Source organism: Leuciscus leuciscus, assembly GCF_965113295.1.
Source record: "Leuciscus leuciscus genome assembly, chromosome: 1".
Taxonomy (NCBI): domain Eukaryota; kingdom Metazoa; phylum Chordata; class Actinopteri; order Cypriniformes; family Leuciscidae; genus Leuciscus; species Leuciscus leuciscus.
This window is the reverse complement of record NC_138725.1, coordinates 39,306,970-39,325,550: the sequence shown is the minus strand read 5'-3', so window position 1 is coordinate 39,325,550 and position 18,581 is coordinate 39,306,970. Positions and strand designations below refer to the sequence as shown.

Sequence of the window (18,581 nt, the reverse complement as noted above, 5' to 3'; positions counted from 1 at the left end):
CTCTGGCCCCCCTAAATTTGGAATCGTAAAATCACACCAAACAACTGCGCATTTATTCAGTTGCGGCGCCTTCATCTATAGGCTACACTGCAGCACGACGTATATTCACATCAAATGTTAACGCAGAGGAACGGGACACTGCAGTTCACAAAAGTTCATTATTTGCATGTGCTTTAAAGCCTTGCCGGTTAAACATGTCATTCGCTGCTGATGCGCTGTTCAAATATGCGCTTTACTGAGTGCGTACACTCGACGCGCACATGCACTAAAAGCCTGTTACTGGAGGGACTAAGTTATCTTTTGAGTCTTATATTGCGCTAATACTGTCAAATACAGATATTGTTTACATAAACAAAGTTGGTTATGTCTAAAGTGAAAGTAAACAGAGAAAATTTATTAAAATCTGCTTGTCATATGCGTGTATATTAGACGCGTCGCGTGCAGTTCTTAAAGAGACAGTAGCCCTAATAATAAACATGCTGCCGCTTGTCCTTAAAGAGATAGTTCACCCAAAACCAAACAGTTGCTGGTCCCTATTGACTTCCATACATAGTAGGAAAAAAAAATACTATGGAAGTTACAGGGGTACATCAACTGTTGTGGTTACTCACATTCTTTCAAATAATGTTTATTTTCAACAGAAGAAAGACACTTATTCGGGTTTAAAACAACTTAAGAGAGTAAATATGACTTTTTTGCGGGAGAACTATCCCTTTAATGTTAATAAAACAACAAAACACACAGAGGAAATCATTCACTGCTCTTGACTGAGAACTTTAAGTCTGTTGTGTTTTATTTTCATATTTGTTCATTTAATTACTTTCTCATACTGTTAAATACACCTATAGCTGAAAAAATAAAGCAGTTTATTTCATTTGTATATTAAGTTGTGTATGTGTACTTCGCCTTTGGCCTAAATGTCTGCCATTCTTTTTTATTTTATATTTTGTTACCTATAAGGCTTTGTTTTTAAAATAGGGAAATTAGTTTGGCTGTAATGCTCAGTCACTTGCAAAATAGTAAAACCAACATGAAAAAAGAATCGTGATAAAATCGTGATTTTCCTGAAAAAAAAAAAATCGGGATATGATATTATTGCCATATCGCCCACCCCAGGTGTAAAAAAGTGCCTAGATGTGCTTAGATGCTAAAAATGTGTTATTATTGATCATTATATCACACTACAATTAAACATAATGAAACATTCATTTGAATTGAAATTGTTTTATTAGCTTAGCTAATATAATTTATTAGCTTTTTCTAGAGATTGCAGTCATGCGTGACATGGTGAAAAATGACTTGAAATAATACTGAAAATAGGTTAAGATGAATGTTAAAGGTGTGCCCCCTAAAAGCACAAGTGGCCCCTGCCTGGCCCCCCCAGTTACTGTGGTCTAGAACCGCCACTGCCTCCTCAGTATTTTGTTCCAATCACCTGGATTTGCTAATTCAGACAGGAGAGAGAACTAATTAGTGAAATCAGCTGACTGAGTTCATGGGTGGAATAAACATATGGAAGGTCTTCTACTCATTGGGCCCTGGATTACCCACCTCTGCTGATAAGCAGAATCACTGAAGGTCAGAGAAACAAGAAAAAAAAAAGAGAGAAACACAAGAACAACTGACTTCCAGCAACACTGAGTATGAAAACAGTTTACAAACCAGTTTAACATTATTTATTTTGTACAAAAGTTATTGTTGAGAATTAACAGATATTTAGTTGTTGATGTTTTATTGAAATAATAAAGTTATTATCACCATGATGGAGATCAGTATTTGCTTTAGTTGGTCTCTTGACCCTTGGCTTTATAATATCAGCTTTTCTCTGGCTGCTTTAACAATGAGTGTATAAAACACATTTGTTATGGCAAGAAAAAAATCAAGCAGAAGATGATAAGGTGTTTCTGACTGTTGTGTTGATTACAAAATCATTCTTGACATGTCTGATTCTCTGACCTTAACCAGTGTAAGGATGGCTGAAGCGAAACAGTCGTTCCGAAGCTTTGCGAGATCCCGAAGCGCAGATGTGTCGAAACACTGATCCGAAGCGTGATTCGAAACACCCATGTCACGTGACTATGACCAAACGAAGCCTCGAAGTGTTTCACTAAGTGTTTCATCAGGTGTGGTCCGCCGAATCAGCGTTTGATTGGAACGGTCGGGAACAGACCACACAATCGCACATCTGTATAAAAGTTAAATAAACGCATTTTGACCTCGTGGGTTTTTGTTTGACTTTGAGATAGCGGATTTTTGGTGATATAGTGACATAGTGCGATTTGTTAAGTTATAGGCAATTTAGACTTACATTTAAATTTACACAACACATTGACTGATAGGCTAGAGACAGACAGAGTATACATATAGTGACACATTAATAGATACATAGATATAAATATATATAGACAGCTAGATTAATAGATACATATATAGATAGATTTCAGATACATATATAAATACATATATTATAGATCGATACATAATATAGATAGATTATAGATACATATATAAATACATATATTATAGATCGATACATATATAGATACATAGATTATAGATACATATATAGATACATAGATCGATTCATATATAGATAGATAGATTTGGATAGATAGATAAAATGGAGGCTCCCCAGAAGAGATGCCGTACATCAGTGGTGTGGGAGCATTTCCATTTAGAAACCCCAAATAAAGTGAGATGTGTGTATTGTGATCGGCAGCTAGCCTACTGCAACAATACATCATCCATGATGCGCCATTTGAGGAGCACTCATCCTGCCATTTTGCAGAGTGCAGAGGATGGCATTCCCCCTGTACCTCGGCCTGCTACTGACTCTGCTGGGCCATCTAAGCAAGGTATGCATTGTTTGAAATATAATTATAATTGAAATATAATTACAACCTTTTGGGACACTGTTTATAAAGTTTATAAGTTATATAAAGCACTGATTATAAACACTGGAAGGTTTCCAAATAATGAACCAGTAGGCTATACTTTTAATAGATGTGCACTAATTGAAGCTGTATTTTTCCAATGTATTTGTCTGAAAGTATGTTTTATCTTCTCTTTTAAAAGTCAGACAGAGGGAATTGGATGAGGCTCTTATAAACATGGTGGTGACAGTTTCAGTCTGTGTTATGTTATGTAATCTGAATCATGTAATATAATATATCCTTCATATATGCCGTCAGTTTAGGATTTGTTACTAATTGCTGTTTTCATTTTTATTCAGACCCAGAAATGTCAACATCACACCCATCATCATCATCATCATCATCACCATCACCATCAACACCAGTAGAAACACAGGACAGTTTATGGGAACTTTTTGATACTCGCATCCATCAAACCAAGATGATACACAATGCTACAGCTGATGCCACAGTGGAAGTGAAAAAATACATCAACGATGCGTATTTGCCCAGAACTCATGATCCACTAACTTACTGGAAAGAGAGAGCAGTAATCTTTCCTCATTTGTATGTCCTTGCAAAAAAATATCTTTGTATGCCAGCAACAAGTGTCCCTTGTGAGAGGATTTTTTCAAAGGCTGGAGAAATTATCTGTAAAAAAAGAAGTAGGCTAAGTCCTTCCACAGCAGATAAATTAATATTTTTGAATAAAAATCTCTAAAAAAGTGAGACATTGTGGCTTGATTTCTTTTATTAATATTCATTTTTCATGACCAAAATAACATTATGCACAGTGAGGAGCCTATAGGTTACAAGCTTCACATATTAGAACATTATAATAATAAAAAAACAACACATTTTTTAAATGGCTCGTCAAGGTTGTTTCAGATCAACACCTGCAAGTGACCACTAGGTGTCACCGTTGAGACGGGTGTCGGATTGATTCGAAGCCTCGAAACAATATGGCACATTTGGTTCAACTGTTTCATTGGTTCACGAGGCCTCGATTTTGCCATCACTAAACCAGTGTAAAAGCTTTGCATTCAGGGATATTTCATATTGATCATATGTCTGTTAATTTAAAACATGAAATACAGCATGAATACAATGTTTCTGTAATCAGTTATTCTGAATAATATTGAATTAATATAGTTCTTTAAATGTTTTTGAACTGTTAGATTCAGAGACACACAAACATCAACAATCAGAATATGAATCTCAACAATGGTGACAATAAAAAGTTTCATGTCGCAATGCATGTTGGGTTCCAGGAGAGTGTAAAATCCCAGCATGCATTGCTGCATGAATAAAAAATAAAAAATAAATTATTGCCACCATTGATGAGACACATATGCAGATTTTTTATATCTCTGTGTTTCTAAAAGACATTGTAGCTCTGTTTCTTTTTTAGGTTGTGCATAATGTGTTGAAAAAAAATCATCCTTGTACATCATTGCTGTAGTTTCACAGTGGTGGTAATGTAACACTTTTGATACAGAATCAAAAACTGAATGAAATTAGAGAAATGAACAGACTACATTATGATTTTGTCATCACAATCAATACAACCGCAATCATTCACCAACCGTGTGTGTGCACAAGTGTGACCTTCAAACACACAGTTCAAGCACCAATTTGATATGCAACTATTATAACAAGGGTCAGCATCCCAACTAAAGCAAATACTGATCTCTATAATGGTAACTTCAAACCAAACATTTTCACTTAAACATCTTAATAACAACTTCTGTAGATGTATGACAGAAATAAAGTCATACTGGGTAATAATAAGTGTAAAAATGTGTAATGGCTGGAAGTCAGTTGTAGTTCTTGTGTTTCTCTATTTCCTGTTCTAGTGTTTCTCTTTCCTTCAGCGATTCTGCTTGTTAACAGCAGGTGTTCATCACTAATGTTCAACAATCACTTACATATTCACTGAATTATCTCACTGCAACACTAAGTCAATGTCACTTTTACTCTTTGTAGTGTGAATTTTCCTGTGGGGTTGAAAGGGTTAAAGTGTAAGATAAAAAGTCACACTCACAAAATGTATTTTAACAGTAATAAACTGTTGCCAGTAGTTTACTGTAAAATTTTGTTTTGTGGGTCACCATTGTGCTGAAGAGTAGAGCCTGTGCTTCAGTCCAGCAGAAGATCTGCAAACATTGATGATATTCTGCATGTTGTTTTATTTAACAGGTGCTGACTGTGTAGTTGCTGGTCCAGTGGAAATCTTTTTATGTGAGCATTTTTGCATTTTTACAGTAACATATGTAGATTACAGTAAAGAACTGTACAATTAATAGTATATTACTGGCAACAGTAATTTTAGTTCCTACCAGTGTCTTATTTTATTTATTTAGCCTGTGGGATACCATGAAAATGAGTATTAGTTCAATAACTTACCGTTCTGCCAGTTTTCACCTGATAATATAACAGTGATTAAGAGTCATACTTGCATATAAACTTGGAAGTATGCAGACGTCTTTTTGTTGAGTTCTGTTGCCGTGGTGAATCGTAATTTTGGAACTCCATATATCATGGCTTTTCACAGTCATGGTGCACACGCTTAAGTCAGGGTTGATTGAACTAACTCAATAAACAGCATTACCAGCTTCACTTAATTTGACAAACACACTGTCACAGAAGCCTAAAAACCAAAAGATGTAATAAGAGCTAAAAACCCAACTAATGGAAACACTAATCACTGTTATGGTGACTTTAAATGAAACACATTAGAGTTAAACCTCTGTTAATTCTCAATGAAACTTTTTGCAGCTGTTTATTGATGATGACGATATCGTCATGAAATTGCCTGAATCCCTGATCTTATTCAGTGTCTAATGTTTTGGGTTATATATTGATTGTGGTTTTAGTATTGTTCTATTCATAACAGAAGTCATTTGATTCTACAGCATATCTAGCAGTGTTGTTTATCAAATAATATACTTGGTTTTTAAAAACTCTTTAAAAATAGTTATTGTTATTAAAGCAGACAAGCTGACCTGCTTTATCAATGCAGAAATGTTCTCCATGAACACCTGCAATTGCTGACAAAGAAAAGACCTTATGAAAGTCAAGAGTCAAGAGCCCAACTAAAGCAAACACTGATCTCCATGATGGTGACCTCAAACGAAACAATTTCAACAAGACATCAACTAAATCTCTGATAATTCTCAATAAGGGCGCTTTCACACTGGCAGTTTAGTGCGGACCGGGGCACGGTTCGCATGAAAAATCGCTAATGTGAACGCTGTCATGGGACCCGGGTGCGCACTAGAGTACCGAACCCGAGACTACCTGGAGGAGGTGGTCTGAGCTCGGTTGCTCCCGAACCGTGGCGCGGTTCGCGTTAATGTGCAAGCAACACGGACTCGAGTGCGTGCTTGTTCAGGAAGTATAGTATCCCGCGCATGCGTATCACTGTTGCATCAGTGAAAAATCTTCTGCGAGCAGCAGAAACACGGCGTCCCCTGGATATGTGCTGAATTACACCATGTAATGAACATAAACGTAGTTGTCTCTCACTATGTTGTGCATAATAGCACCAAAAAAACAGACAAATTACAGCTATGCTCAGTCGAGTTGTATTCTCCATGCGTTTTCCGTGTGCGTTTGCGATGACGTAAGATCACTGCAAACGCACCTGGGTTCGATACAACTAATTGAGTGTGAAACCAGACCAACGCTGCGGGGGGCGCCGGGAACTAGCGCACTCGGGTTCGGACCGCAGCAAACGAACCCAGTGGAAAAACGCCCTGAGATCTTCTGTAGACATATGACAGAAATAAAGTCAGTCTGGTTAGTAATAAGTGAAGCTGGTAATGCTGTTTGTGGAGTTGTTTAATCATCCTCTGCTGAGATCTTCACAGATTTAATGTCTTCTTTTTATCTTTAGTTGATTTAATCTAAGGCTGTGACTAAAAGTCAGTTGTAGTTCTTGTGTTTCTCTTTCCTTCAGTGATTCTGCTTGTTAACTGCAGGTGTTCATCACTAATGTTCAATCATCACTCAATTAATCACTTAATTATCTCAGTTCTTATTGAGAATTAACAGAGGTTTAGATGTTGATGTTTTAAAATCACCATTAAAAAATCACCATTATTGTGAGCAGTGTTGCCTTTAGTTGTGCAATTTGACTCTTGACTTCTTATGGGAGTTTATGGTCTTTGTAACAGTGTTTACTTAAACATATAATTTGTTGCAAGGAAAGCCAGAACCAAAGACAGTGAGGTGATAGGCCTATATTTTTCAACATCATAAAGTTTACAACTTTTATCATTGACTGAAAGTGGTTATTTGTTAGTAATATATATTTTTTAAAAACATTGACTTCTTTCTTCAGATCAGACATCAAGCTGATTTTTTATTTATTATTGGGGAAGTAATATTTGGACAAACACACAGCCATCAAGAATCCACATATGAATCTCAACAATGGTGACATGCTTTGTATGCCGCAATGCATTCTGGGAGGCACCATAGTATAAAACGCTTGGCTCCCAGCATGCATTGCAGCATGAAGCATGTCACCATTGTTGAGATTCATATGCTGCTTCTTGATTTCTGTTTGTTCCTAAGAAAAGAAAAGAAAATAATGATTTTCCAAAAAATTCAGCAGTGTATATAAAAATGTCTGCTCAGTATCAAGAAAGGTGTAAACTATTTTTTAATAACAAACGACAAAATATGATCAGGGAAAAGATTAGTGAATCACTCTACTTTATAATAATGAAATCTAAACCACCTGAACACCTCTGTTTTTGGCATTCTTTGTAACAAATGATGTGCTTTGGTAAATATTGTTACAAAGACCAAAATTGTACTTAAAATGTCAAGATTCAAACTGCCCAACTAAAGGAAACACCGATCACCACAATGGTGGCCAAACATTTTAAAACATCAACATCTAAACCTCTGTTCATATGACAGAAATAAAGTCAGTCTGGTTAGTAATAAGTGAAGCTGGTAATGCTGTTTGTGGAGTTGTTTAATCATCCTCTGCTGAGATCTTCACAGATTTAGGGCGCTTTCACACTGGCAGTTTAGTGCGGACCGGGGCACGGTTCGCATGAAAAATCGCTAATGTGAACGCTGTCATCGGACCCGGGTGCACACTAGAGTACCGAACCCGAGACTACCTGGAGGAGGTGGTCTGAGCTCGGTTGCTCCCGAACCGTGGCGCGGTTCGCGTTAATGTGCAAGCAACACGGACTCAGGTGCGTGCTTGTTCAGGAAGTATAGTATCCCGCGCATGCGTATCACTGTCGCATCAGTGAAAAATCTTCTGCGAGCAGCACAAACACGGCGTCCCCTGGATATGTGCTGAATTACACCATGTAATGAACATAAACATAGTTGTCTCTCACTATGTTGTGCATAATAGCACCAAAAAAACAGACAAATTACAGCTATGCTCAGTCGAGTTGTATTCTCCATGCGTTTTCCGTGTGCGTTTGCGATGACGTAAGATCACTGCAAACGCACCTGGGTTCGATACAACTAATTGAGTGTGAAACCAGACCAACGCTGCGGGGGGCGCCGGGAACTAGCGCACTCGGGTTCGGACCGCAGCAAACGAACCCAGTGGAAAAACGCCCTTAATGTCTTCTTTTTATCTTTAGTTGATTCAATCTAAGGCTGTGACTAAGGGTGCTTTCACACTGGCAGTTTAGTGCGGACCGGGGCACGATTCGCATGAAAAATCGCTAATGTGAACGCTGTCATCGGACCCGGGTGCGCACTAGAGTACCGAACCCGAGACTACCTGGAGGAGGTGGTCTGAGCTCGGTTGCTCCCGAACCGTGGTGCGGTTCGCGTTAATGTGCAAGCAACACGGACTCGGGTGTGCGCTTGTTCAGGAAGTATAGTATCCCACACATGCGTATCACTGTCGATATCATTGTTTGATTGCGTTTGTGATGACGTAAGATCACTGCAAACGCACCTGGGTTCGATACAACTAATTGAGTGTGAAACCAGACCAACGCTGCGGGGGGCGCCGGGAACGAGCGCACTCGGGTTCGGACCGCAGCAAACGAACCCAGTGGAAAAACGCCCTAAAAGTCAGTTGTAGTTCTTGTGTTTCTCTTTCCTTCTGTGATTCTGCTTGTTAACTGCAGGTGTTCATCACTAATGTTCAATCATCACTCAATTAATCACTTAATTATCTCATTAACTTTAACTCTGCTTCAGTGTTATTTTAACACTCTGTAGAGTGGGACCATATTTGCTCTGAGCAGTGTTGATTTAACACTGGGGATTTTGCTGTGTAGTAACATTAAGGAAACTGGACATTTTTATGTTCTTGGAATGTTAGAAATCAGAATTCCTATAATGTTAATTTTAAATCAAAATTAAGTTGAAAGAACGTTTGAGGAACATTATACCTTTTAAAACACGTTCAAGGTCAAGAAAACTGGAAATTTTTCACGTTCCCAGAACCAACACTAAATATTTGGAGAACGTTCTTATAACACACGTCTGTTAGCTGGGAAACAGCATGATGAAATTAATTTGTTTTGGAACTAAGCTTGGTGGACCTTGTTTTTGAGTAAAGGTTATCCTGTGATACCTTTTGGCGCCTCCTGCTACTGGCAAAGTACTTAAGAACAAGACCATACAACCCACGACAAACCAAAGGATTGATCTGAGAGATTGTTGTGGAGATCTCTGTGACTATGGCTTTAGTGGAAACGCTTCTCATGCATGTGTCCATCACAGGAGCTTTACTTGCTGCTGTGCTGTTGTTTTCTGTTGTCTATCTATTCACCATCAGCTCCAGCTCTCCAGCAGATCCTCCAGGACCCAAACCACTGCCACTGCTGGGGAACCTGCTCCAACTGGACCTCAAGAAAACCTACATGAGCCTCTGGGAAGTAAGCTCTTTAGCAAAACGGTAACACTTTAAGTAACTGTGCAGGAGGTAATGCAAGACTAATGAGTAGTATTACATTAACACTTACTACTATTAACTAATATGGAATCAAGCTTAACTAATAAGTAAAATGTAATGCGTTTTCAACGTTCCCAATTTGTAAGTACCTTTTGATAAATTCCTAAATGTACATTTTAATGCAAATTTAAACATATTTAATTATAGACTTTTATGTTTTTCTTCCTCTTTTCTGTCTTGCAGCTGTCAAAACAATATGGGTCTGTTTACACAGTGCACTTTGGCCCCAAAAAAGTGGTAATATTGTCAGGATACAAGGCCGTCAAACAGGCATTAGTGAACCTTTCAGAGGAATTTGGAGACAGAGATATTAGTCCAATACTCCATGATTTCAACCAGGGATATGGTAAGAATTCAGTGCGTCTGATTTATCAATACTGTAACCCAGCTAACAGACTTTTGTTATAAGAACGTTCTCCAAATATTCACACAGCAAACACTCCAGTGTTAAATTAACACTCCTGGGAGTTTAAATGAGTCCACACTCAAGAGTGTAAAGTGTTAAAATATGAGTGTTAAATTAACACTCAAGAGTTTTAAAGTTAATGAGCTAATTAAGTGATTAATTTAGTGATGATTGACCATTATTGAAGACACCTGAAATTAACAAGCAGAATCACTGAAGGAGAAAAGCACAAATTGTAAGCCACCGTTATGGCGATCAGTGTTTGCTTTAGTTGGGCTCTTGACCCTTATATTATTAACTTTATTTTTTTTTTGGCTGTTGTTATAACAGCCAGATGAACAAAACGTGATCTGATGGTGTTGGTTATGTTATGACAAGCATTATTTGAACTTGATCACTAAACTCATTAAAACCCTTTAAGGTACTACTCAACCATTTGGTAGACCACACTTTAAGTCACTATATTTCATTGAAAAATACATCAAGCTTAACTCAACCTGAATGAGCCATCTCTATCGTTTGGTGTAGTTGTGCAATGCTAAAAAAAATCCACTAGATGGCACTGTGTCTGTAAGCAGCATGCTTTTTAAGTGTTCCTTCAAACAGCACGTGACACAGCGAAAATTTACTCATCCTTTGATGACGCATATCGGCGGGACTTTTAAAGGTAATACTATTTTGTTGACATATTATCGTTTCAGAGGAGTTGTTAAACAGAATTATGTAACTTAATTAAACAAAAATAAGCCTTATAAGGGTCAAATATTTTTTCAAAACATGCTCTACCAAACGGTTGAGTTGTCATTTTATGGTAGAGAAGCTAGCTAATGTTGGTAAAATTAGCTAATGTTGGTAAAATTAGCTATTTACAATGAACAAAAGGGTTAGTGTTGTTAAAATGAATAATTTAATATTATTCAATTACATATTTGATGAAAAATGTTTGATCGATATAATTTTTTCACCATTTCTGGGAGAGCGGGGCACAAAGGAACACTTTTTGACTTTCTCAGTTTGTGTAAATCTACTTATGGTTCTACTTATAGTATTTATTTTTTCCCACATTAATTTCCCACATGTCTAGTACAATTATGTGATTTTGTTTTATTAATACAGTATATACTTTTTTCTTGATATACCCCGAAAGAATGGAAGTGAAATGTGACAACATGTCCCATAGGTGGGGTACATTGTAACATGTGAGGGGCACATTGTAACATGACCATAAAACAGCTTAAAATGTTATCTGATCTAATAAATTCTAAATAAAATACAATTATTAACTTTTTCATATAAAATAATGGCATTTTTTACGGAGCCCCCCTAGTCCGTGGGCTCAAGATAGTAACTCGTGGCCTCAAGATACTAAGAGGCCACGAGTTACTATCTTGAGGCCATGAGTTACTATCTTGAGGCCACAAGTTACTATCATGAGGCCACGAGTTACTATCTTGAGGCCACGAGTTACTATCTTGAGGCCACGAGTTACTATCTTGAGGCCACGAGTTACTATCTTGAGGCCACGAGTTACTATCTTGAGGCCACGAGTTACTATCTTGAGGCCACATAGTTATAAATATTTTTATTGACAAATTGGGACTAGGGGGGCTCCATACTAATCAAATCTTGGGTGAAGTTTCACACACACACGCACGCACGCACGCACGCACGCACGCACGCACACGCACACACGCACACACGCACACACACGTTTGGAGCCATCAATAGCAGCCATCAGATTTTTTATTGGTCAAGAAATTGCACTTTTATTATGAACAGACGTCTCAACCGTTTGGTAGAGGACTGTATCTAAAATACTGTAGGGTCTAATTAAAAAAAAACAATTATTGTTGTTATTGTTATCATAATTGAATAAAAAATGCAAAGAAATTATTTTTCCTTTGCTTTTTTCATGTTGCGTATCTTAAAGGGTTAAGACCCTTATTTCTGACTTAGATTTATGTTGTTGATTACAGCATAACTGTGATTCTATATAGATATCCAGAATTTTGATTTAATTGATATAAATTTCTTAAAAGTTGTTTTGAAAAAAAAAAGAAAATCTTTCTTTTAGGCACACACAGAACATTTCTGCTTTGATAAAGCAGATCAACTTGTCTGCTTTAATAACAAACAAAGACTATTACTATTGTAGTTGGATGATTGCGTTCAATGTAGTTTGAATCTATTGATTCACTTTTGGAGCTTAAAAGTAATTATAGAAAAAGGTAATGAACTCAATTGATGTGATCAAAATCATTTGTAACTGAAGAAATTTGTGTGAGATTGTCCAAAACTTTTTAAAAGTTAAAAAGATAGTAACTCAATGTTTACAAAACCTAAAATTCTCGGGACAGCAGCATGTGTTCAAATTTTTATCTTAACCGTTCTATTTCATCAGAAACGATCTGTAAACAGGGCTTTAAGTGTAAAATACCGAACTTGTCCTTTAAAGCAAGTTTGCAACTCAAAGCAACAGTACTATAACAAATTCAGTGTTTTATATTTAAGCTCACAGAAATCAACATTCAGCAACTGAAACAATAATGTTATAAATCACATTTTTCAATAGTGTTTCAATTCATTAAGTCATCGATTATAGAAAAAGCAGTCATTTGTTTGTTATTATAACAGACATGTCAATCTGCTTTATGAATGCAGAAATGTTCTCCGTAAACACCTGCAATTGCTAATAAAGCACAAACTTAAAGAAATGTAAGGGCCAAGAGCCCAAGTAAAGCAAACACTGATCTCCATGATGGTGACCTCAAACGAAACATTTTCAATAAGACATCAACATCTAAACCTCTGTTAATTCTCAATAAGAACTTCTGGAGACATGTGACAGAAATAAAGTCAGTCTTGTTAGTAATAAGTGAAGCTGGTAATGCTGTTTGTGGAGTTGTTTAATCAGATCTTCAGAGAGTTAATGTCTTTTATCTTCAGTTTATCTAAGGCTGTGTCTGAATAAAGTTGTTGTTTGTGTTCTTATTACTCTTTCGAAAGATGATTGAAAGAATGTTTCAGGAACATCACACTAACCTTTAAATAACATTCTAGTAACATTAAGGAAACTGGATATTTTTATGTTCTTGGAATGTTAGAAATCAAAATTCCTATAATGTTGAATTTTAAATCAAAATTAAGTTGAAAGAACGTTTGAGGAACATTATACCTTTTAAAACACGTTCCTCTAACACCAAGAAAACTGGACATTTTTCACGTTCCCAGAACCAACACTAATATTTGGAGAACGTTCTTATAACAAAAGTCTGTTAGCTGGGATCAAATGAGAAAACATAAGCACATAATTAAAAATGTAGGCTACAAATAAATCACAATTTCAATTCTGCTGGTATTCCAGTTAGAAATCCACTTGGGAAAACCAATAATGGATCAATTATTTCTCCTTAGGGATTTCGTTTTCCAATGGTGAAAACTGGAGAGAAATGAGACGATTTGCTCTCTCGAACTTGCGAGATTTTGGGATGGGAAAGAAAAGAAGTGAAGAGAATATCATTGAAGAAACACAATATTTAAAAAAAGAAATTGAGAAGTTTGAAGGTAAGGCTGTAATTACAAGGACAATATAATGCTGTAGTTGACTGAATTAAAGGGATACTTCACCTCTGGAAAGATGAATGTGTATTTAAAATAGGCCATTTATGTACGCCTCCCGGTAAGAGCGCAGTTGAAAACAACAAGGCTATGCTACTAGTGAGTCTCCATGACGAGTTTGCCCGGGATATCGAGATTGCCCCAAAATGTCCGGGATTCGGCTTTTGCGTTCTACAGTCGCCATTCATTATGTTTACTGTGGCGAGCAGGACGAGGCTGAGGGGCGCGGGAGAACGGCGCGAGGCCGGTGGCGTCATTACTGAGACGCACAGGTCTCCTATCTCTCACGGAAGAGCGGGAATTTTCTTAGCAATGTTAAAACGCACATCGACCGATCACTTGTTTAGCGTTCATATAAACACTACATTCAGATTCACCAATCGGAATTAATTCAGTTAGATTGAAACAAAAGGTGTGCATGTAAACAATGAATGGCGACCGCAGAAAGCAAAAGCCGAATCCCGGACATTCTGGACGATCTCGACGGCCGGACATGTCCGGGAAAAAGAGAATGGTAACCCCTACTACTCAGCTTTCTCCTACTACTCAGCTTTCTCCACAGAACAAGAGCCTGCTAGATTAGCTTCCGCTGATACTGTGTACATTCTGTGAGTGAGATCCCACCCTCTATGGGCGGTTTGAAAACATGCGGGACAGCACCTCCTACTGGCTGTAGTCTTCAGCCTCTGGCCAGAAAATCCTCCGATGACGCAAAATGACGATTTTTGCATCATCAGAGGATTTTTTCCAGACAAAAAAATGCATAAATCTCTCATCTCAGGGGGATATGAGGGTGGAAAGCACGGTAATTCGAAAATACTACAGGTTTTCTACTAATACAAAGCTTAATGCTAAATCCTGAAGTATCCCTTTAAGCTCTTCAGTGATTTTAAATAAGCAGAATTACAAAGTGCAACTTTGAACTGTTGGTGGTGCTAAAGGGTTTGGGATAGAAACCTTAAGGCCTGGTTTCACAGACAGGGTTTAGAGATTAAGCCAGGATTATTCCTTAGTTCAGTTAGGACATTAAAGTAGCTTATATAAACATGCCTTAAAAAAAAATAAAAAAATAAAAAAACATTACTGTTGTGCATCTTGAGAAAAAACAAAGACAGTGATACATTTTAAGATGTTTGAGTGCAAGTTGCTTTCATTTAAAAATAATAATAACTCAAACGTGCATTTTAGTCTGGGACTAGTCTTAAGACTTGTCTGTTAAACCGGTGGTAGATTTTCCATGGTTTGCATTGAGATTGTCTTTTAGGTGTGCCAAGTTTCTTATTGCAATATAGTTCCCTTTCAGTCGGTCACTCCCACATACGTTGGAGGAGGGACCCGACCGAAATGGGATCTTCGCAGAGAGACCAATCTACTTTGAGAGAAACTAAACAAGCCAATGCACATTGGCATGCAATAATTTGCACCATCTGTTTCAATCACACAACGCGGGTATATAATGAGTAGCAGGTACAACGCATCTTTGCATTTCGCTTTGGAGTCAAGCACGCTGATGTTCTACTCCTGCAATTTCGTCAGAGGAAGACTATTCAAGCTTTCTTTTGCACAGCAAAAACTCCAGTGTTAAATTAACTCTCCTGGGAGTTTATTTGACTCCACGCTCAAGAGTGTTAAAGTTAAGGAGATAATTAAGTGGTTAATTGAGTGATGATTGACAATTATTGAAGACACCTGATGTTAACAAGTAGAATCACTGAATAGAAAATACTTATATTTAAGTCACCATTAAAGAGATCAGTGTTTGCTTTAGTTGGGCTCTTGACCCTTACATTTTTTTACTTTAAAGCAGGGCTCAGTAGTTTCGGGATTTCTTCGCTGTATTCTCGCTTTTTGCTTGCAGGTTTCTCTCTAGAGCTCACCCCACAGCTTCAGAATAGATATTTGACAACACTGTTGTAAAAACTCGTTGGCGATTCTCAGACACCAGAGGCTAGTAGATCAACGACATCAAAGCAGATGGGACATTCATTAAAATGTCTTCTTCATTCGGGTTCGAACAGCGTGAGGCAGATTTTATTTTATTTAGCATTTTAGCAGATTTCTTTTGGCCGTAAAGCAATTGTTTACATCGCGAGACCTGATATCACGCGATACTTCCTGATGCGGTTGCAAGTGCGGATTTTCAGCTCACGGGCACCAGGGGGGTGCGAAACGACCACGATATTAATGCGATATAGCTCAGCTTGTCAGTTAACTATGGCTCTTTGTAGTAAATGCCGCTCCATCTGAAAGCAGGTGATGGCGATTTACTACTAATCAAGGAACCGGCTTTACTGATGAGATGCGCCTAACAATGTCATGCGATATATCGCCCAGCCCTAATTGCAAGCATGTTGAGACTGTGTTCATGGGTGGTTCATGTTCTCTCATGGGAGCATGACCACATTGGCGCGTTGTTCGTCTTGCCTTTCTTGTAAAGACTTGAGTTCAGCGCCAGAGGAGTATAGTCCACGGGTCAGAAAGTAAAAGTCCTGCCATATGTTTATTCCACCCATTTAGTCACAGCATTGGCTCTCGGCCAGACGATGTCCACTCTGGTGGTCCAGAAGCGCCCCCTGGCTGAACCTTGCAGAGGTGCGAGATATCGCCAAAGTTCACTTTCTCGATGCTCTCATCTCACAAGGTGGCGTTTTCGGCGACACTTTCAAGGACTGAGCCCAGCAGTTCTCCACAGGTCAGAAGCAGGCTTAGGCAATCAAGAGCTTGCTCCGTCGTGCTATAAGAACACTCGTGGGCTGCCCCTCAGTCTGCTTGTCGCCAAGGGCATCATTCCCCCTGTAAAATAAAATAAAATAAGGACTCCGCCACAGCCAGCTTTACTGTGACGTTGAGCCTCGCAGGAAGACAACGCCACCCGTCTCAGCCACCGAGCTGTCAGTGAAAAATCACCTCTGAGACAGGTGACCTGGACAGGGATGAAGCTGCTCTTTCCCGGAGGAGGGCCGGGTGGAGAATCTTTTTTTGAACAAAATTATTTCCGCCTTTGGCAGCTCAGCCAGCAGTGCCCAAATTCTCGATAAAAGAGCTGCTTCCTCTTTCTCTGGGTCCCAGGAGGGCAAGAATGACAGTGTGCTACGCTATGCCTCGCCGCTCTCATTCCCCTCTCCACAAGACGGCGAGAATGACAGTGTGCGACGCTATGCCTCGCCACTCTCGTTCCCCTCTTTGCATAAGACGAGGGTGACAGTGCGTGACGCAATGCCTCACCACTCTCGTCCCCTTCTTCAATCGCCAGCGGACAGCAGTGTGCGGCTCGAGAACGCAGCAAAGCCTTCTCACGCATCCTCTGTCCAACTGTGGAGCCAGGTGAGTGTTGCAGTCGGGTGCCTGCCCTCCACCTCGCTGCCCCACCGCGGGTACGTCTGTGGCTCCATTGGTCCTGCTGGTGCGGTCTCTTGGAGCCTGACCGTTGCAAGAAAGGTGGTGGGTTACAAACAGTCTTGGACCTGCGAGTTTTTGAATCGGCCCTTTACAAGCTCTGCTTTGCTTTGCTTTTGAGGGTCCGGCAAATCAGAACAAAGTCCTACCCTTCGGTCTGGTCCTCTCGCCTCACGTCTTTATGAAGGTCATGGAGGCAGCCATTGTTTTACTCAGAGAACACGCCCACTTGTGAGAACAGTTGTGAGAACTCAGGGACACCATCATGGTGCTCAGTCACCTCAGCCTGTTGGGGCTTCAGGTCAACTGGGACAAGAGCAAATCTCCCATGCACAGAGGATATCTTATCTCGGTATGGAGCTGGACTCGGTTAACCAGACATCGCGCCTCACAGAGGAGTGCATCCAGTCGGTGTTGAACTCTCGAATTGCTTCATATGAGGCCGCACCAACACTGGCTTCACGGCCGAGTCCCAAGATGGGCGTGGCAGAGCAGCACGTACCGGGATCCTATTACCCCACACTGTCGCTAAACTTTCAGCCCGTGGTTGGACCCTTCGTTTCTATGGGCAGGTGTTCAGGTGTCCAGGCTTGCTGTGGTCTTCACGGATGCCTCTGCCACTGGCTGGGTGGGCCATGTACAATGGGCATGCAGTCTCGGGTCTGTGGACAGGGCCCCAGCTGCATTGGCATGTCAACTGCCTTGAGTTGCTAGCAGTACGTCTTGCATTGAGTCGCTTCAAGGTGGCGCTTCGTGGCAAGCATGTACTGGTCCACATGTACAGCACTGCGACCGTTGCATACATCAACCAACAGGGTGGTCTAATCTACCGTTGCATGTCGCAACTCGCCCGCCATCTCCTCCTTTGGAGTCAGAGAAGCACCTGAGGTTGCTTCGTGCCATTCACATCGCAGGCGTGGTCAGTCGTGCAGCCGACGAGCTCTCGCATTAACTTATGCTTCCGGGAGAGTGGCGACTCCATCCCCAGACGGTCCAACTGATTTGGAGGTGCTTCGGGGCCACACAGGTAGATCTGTTTGCCTCCCCTGACACGTCAGATTGCCAGCTGTTGATGGAACCCTCGGCACAGATGGCCCCGGGGCCTACGCAAGTATGCATTTCCCCAGTGAGCCTTCTTGCACAGACCCTGTGCAAAGTCAGGGAGCAGATCCTGCTAGTTGTGCCCTATTGGCCCAACCATACACTGTTAACCCTTGCTGTAAAAAAAGGCCAAATTCTGACAATATTATACCATTTTCCATTAAAACAGTAATATACCGTAGAAAACAAAACT

The 18,581-nt window shown here is 39.5% G+C and overlaps 1 protein-coding gene and 1 long non-coding RNA gene across 7 annotated transcripts in view; one reads left to right on the top strand and one right to left on the bottom strand.

Annotated features, from left to right (window-relative positions):
* LOC309507345 (cytochrome P450 2K6-like) overlaps positions 1–18,581 on the top strand; it is a 75,133-nt gene that overhangs the window by 15,280 nt on the left and 41,272 nt on the right. For 2 of the 6 annotated variants that reach the window (XM_082181511.1, XM_082181514.1), the window contains exons 2-4: positions 9,691–9,790; positions 10,051–10,213; positions 13,688–13,837. In XM_082181511.1, coding sequence (XP_082037637.1) covers positions 9,691–9,790; positions 10,051–10,213; positions 13,688–13,837 — 413 coding nt within the window. Of the gene's footprint in view, positions 1–9,539; positions 9,791–10,050; positions 10,214–13,687; positions 13,838–18,581 lie in introns of those variants that run through there. The other 4 variants (XM_082181513.1, XM_082181510.1, XM_082181509.1 and 1 more) reach the window with 4 other exon arrangements.
* The window catches only part of LOC309508103, a 140,958-nt gene continuing 127,613 nt past the window's right edge, over positions 5,237–18,581 (bottom strand). The window contains exon 2 of the long non-coding RNA XR_014209377.1: positions 5,237–5,659. This is a non-coding gene — a long non-coding RNA (uncharacterized lncRNA). The remainder of the gene's footprint in view (positions 5,660–18,581) is intronic.